The 3,629-nt window shown below is 32.5% G+C and overlaps 1 protein-coding gene across 1 annotated transcript; it reads right to left on the bottom strand.

Annotated features, from left to right (window-relative positions):
* Window positions 1–686: 686 nt before the first annotated feature.
* On the bottom strand, window positions 687–2,602 carry LOC131612762 (transcription factor PIF3-like). The gene is made up of 5 exons (XM_058884512.1): window positions 1,974–2,602; window positions 1,773–1,877; window positions 1,598–1,663; window positions 1,444–1,509; window positions 687–1,347 (listed from the first exon to the last, which is right to left on the bottom strand). The coding sequence occupies exons 1-5, from the start codon at window positions 2,547–2,549 to the stop codon at window positions 916–918; spliced, it is 1,245 nt and encodes a 414-aa protein (XP_058740495.1). The 5' UTR covers window positions 2,550–2,602; the 3' UTR covers window positions 687–915.
* Window positions 2,603–3,629: the final 1,027 nt, after the last annotated feature.

The raw sequence follows: 3,629 nt of genomic DNA on the forward strand, positions 1-3,629 counted from the left end.
TTTATATACAATGATTTAAATTTGACTCACATCCTTGCCTTTGCCTTCCCCTTGCGACATCCCTACAAATTTTATCTCAAAGACACAAGTTAATGATACTTATAGTCTTATCAACCATCTCGGTCTTCTCCGCTTGTGTTAGGCTTATCGACATCAATGTTTCACATTTCACTACTTCTAAACACTTTTGTTGAATCAATCTTACTTGCATCTTCACTTTCCACAATCCAAAATTATCTTCAGAAACTATTTCGATATCTCTTTTAGAGCTCATGTGCTCACTTGTAAATTTAGACCCTTTGTCCAGTAGCTGATGCCACTTGTTGTAAAAGTTAAAGGATTCAAACACACCAAAAATTTTTGAAGTGTACAAAGAGAACAAAAGCAATCACGGAAAACAATCTCAAGCAATACAACAAAACTACAATACCAACAACAAGAACTAAATAAAATATGAAAATAACTAAATAAGATATAAAATTTTGGAAAAATTCTTTTATAAACCTCCTATAAAAACTTTTATGTACAAAACATAAAATGGCCATGGCGATAATTGTATATATCACAAAACATGAGGCAGAAAACATTGAAGCAAGGTAGAGAAAATTTCCATAACGGAGGAAGCTCAAGCAAAAAACAACACAAAATGTGGTGGAATATTCTCCTGCAGTTATTGAAAAGGTTGTTAAAGAGGATGAAAAGAAAGAATCAAGTTGCATGGATGAGATTAAAAGGGTATCAAAAGATGGTGAGCAAGTTTTCAATTTTGAAGTTAAAACTGACCTTAGAGAAGAAACACAATATTATGTAATATAGTGTGACAAGTAAATTCTGTAAAAATCAGATTACAAACATAAAAACCTTAACATACAACTGAATTGCTTTGAAATATTTTGCATGCAGTGATGCTTACTCTTACTCATTAGATTTATCAGTCATGGGGTTTTCTTCGATACCAAGAGTAAAACCTGCTTTGTCATTCGTCGATGAAACACGACCACTATTGAGAACCAAATTTGATTGTTCAGATCCATCAATTGGGTTTGCTGAGTTCATAACAGACTCTCTAGGATAAGAAAACATTGGAGCGCGCGGCATTGGCATGTGGAGTCGCGGGTCAGGAAGTCCGAACATTTGAGGATTAGGTCTTGCTGCCATTCCATGTAAAGCAGAAAGTCCATATGCATGTGCAATTGGTATATGAGTTCCTTGAAATTGAGGCACCCCTAACCTCATTTGCATGGCAACACTCATGGGTGAAAATGGAGACAGTGACATGTGCATGTGCTGCATTCCCACAGGTAACATCATCGGCGAGTATGAACTGCCGCCTCTCATTGACATAAACTGCATAAAAAGATATGAAACAAGGATACATATAATGTGAAAATATCAAAATTCAATGGATTGGAGGGAAGAGGTAAAAGGGAAGAGAAAGATTACTTGAAGTTGGAGTTGAAGTGTTTTCAGATACTCAATTGCCTCATCCAGCATTGAAGCTTTATCAACCTAAAACAAAATATATTAAGATTTAACTTTAATCTAATAGTTGCGTTAAGATATTTAGCTCTTTACTTTCTCAGAAAAAAATGCCAACCTTATTGCTATTCGGTATGAGTTCTTGCAATGTCCGCATCTTCTCATTGATCGCGCCTCTTCGTCTCTGCATGAGTTAATACCAAAAGTTTATAATCACTTAAATCAAAAACACTATTGCTAAGCATACATACACTTGAAATGGAAAATGGAAGATGATCTTTACTCTTACTCACCCTTTCAGATAGACTATGCACTTCAGCTGAACGGTTTCTCTTCGAGCCAAAACCTCTTCGTCCATGAGCGGTCCTTTTAATACCAACCGATTCATCGTCAACGTCCTACAGGTTAACCGAAAAATTGCTTATAGTAGAACACACTTATATAAATCATAAGATAGTTTAAGAAATAGGACAGTGAAATTCTAAGATTTTTACTTCACTGTTGCTGTGCCACTCAGAATCCTCAGAGTATATATTTTTTTCCTTCAAATTTTTATACGGGTAATCTGAATCTCTATATGCGCCATTGTCCGAGCAAACAGATGAAGATACTTCTATTGGTTTCGTGCTTTTTTCGACATCTTCTTGATAATTTCTACCACTTTCAGCGAAAACTTGATTTGAAGTTCGATCAACCATGGACACATCTTCTTTGCAAGCAGGAGTTGGAACAGCGTCTTCCTGCTCGGAAGATTTCGGCTCCAAATATTTCAAATCAACTGTTGATGGCTCCACTGCCTGATGACAGCTTTCTCCACATAAATCAACTTTTGTTGATTTGCAAGGATTGCTTCCTATTAAAGCTTCATCTTTGTTCTTTACTCCAACACTTTCCGATTTTGAAGAAGACAAACCAATGTTCTGAAGATTAGCCTTCACAATAGCAATAGGTTTTGCAAAATTGGTGAAATTCACTATGGTTGAGGAAGATGGAAGAGTATGAGAGTTGTTTATCTCTTTATGATCAACTTTTTGTTTAGACATACTGTAAAATTCATGTAGAGGCATCATGAGTAATAAGAAAAACCTTGTGAAACACAGAAACTTAAGAAACTGTTATTGCTTCCAACATTTATACTATGTTGACAGTTAATGAATGCCTCAAACAAATACAAGCCCCACTACTAGTACACTATGAGACAAAGCAATCACTATTTAAGAACTAATAATTGACAGCAAAAATAAGATAGAAGGAATCTCTTTTTATGACCAAATTCCTTGTTAAAAAAGTACTTTACTATAGAAAAATAAAAATAAAAGTATGCTTGTAATCATGCTAACACTTTAAGCTCAAGTTAAGTTAGATTATTTTTAAAAAATCATACTGGAATAATTAAAAAGTTCAGGTTTCAGTCTTTCATAACTGAAAAAAAATATTACTATTTTTGATAAAAGACAAAGTTGAGAGAAGATAGAGAAAAATAATGTAGAAATATGATTGATACATTTTTTTTTTATTATTGTGCTCAAATATGATTGATACAAATCATTGACACAAATTGAAATGGAGTCCTATTAAGTCTCATCCTGATTTTATAAACCTACTACATTTGATGTATGTTCAACACAAATGGTATTTTTATGATAAATATGAGACATATTAAACCAGAAGGGTATAATGGTGTACGAAGAAAACTCTTTTCAAAACACAGACAGTATTAAGTTTTCTTAATATACTCTCATTCACACAATAATATTGAATTTGATGCATGCATATAAATAGTTAATAGTCTGAATAAAAGATAAATTCTATTACCATATTATTATATTTTTATAAAATTGGCTTGGAAAATGAGAGTTATCTCTGTATATTCTAATTAAGTCCTGTATCTCCCCCATTCTTTTACTGTGTGTGTGTTTTATTTCATGATAATATTTATTGTTGATTGTAAAAAAATTATGTAAAATATATCAGGGTAGGTTGGGTAAGAAATAAATAATAACTTGAAAATTTCAAATAAAATCTTATAAAAAGAGACAAAAGAAAAACTTCAAGAGGATATTTTATATAGAGATGAATGTAGTATGTGATATATAACCTTCATTTCCATAATAAAAATTATATTTGCAAATTTTATACCTTATATATAT

The sequence above is a fragment of the Vicia villosa genome, linkage group LG6 (assembly GCF_029867415.1).
Source record: "Vicia villosa cultivar HV-30 ecotype Madison, WI linkage group LG6, Vvil1.0, whole genome shotgun sequence".
Lineage (NCBI taxonomy): Eukaryota > Viridiplantae > Streptophyta > Magnoliopsida > Fabales > Fabaceae > Vicia > Vicia villosa.

Excerpts from the sequence above, each read along its gene's own strand:
- LOC131612762 (XM_058884512.1), bottom strand. The coding sequence starts at position 2,549 with ATGATGCCTCTACATGAATTTTACAGTATGTCTAAACAAAAAGTTGAT. Across the intron at positions 1,664-1,772 it reads TGCATAGTCTATCTGAAAGG|AGACGAAGAGGCGCGATCAA; the intron begins GTGAGTAAGAGT and ends TAACTCATGCAG. Across the intron at positions 1,348-1,443 it reads CACTTCAACTCCAACTTCAA|TTTATGTCAATGAGAGGCGG; the intron begins GTAATCTTTCTC and ends CTTTTTATGCAG.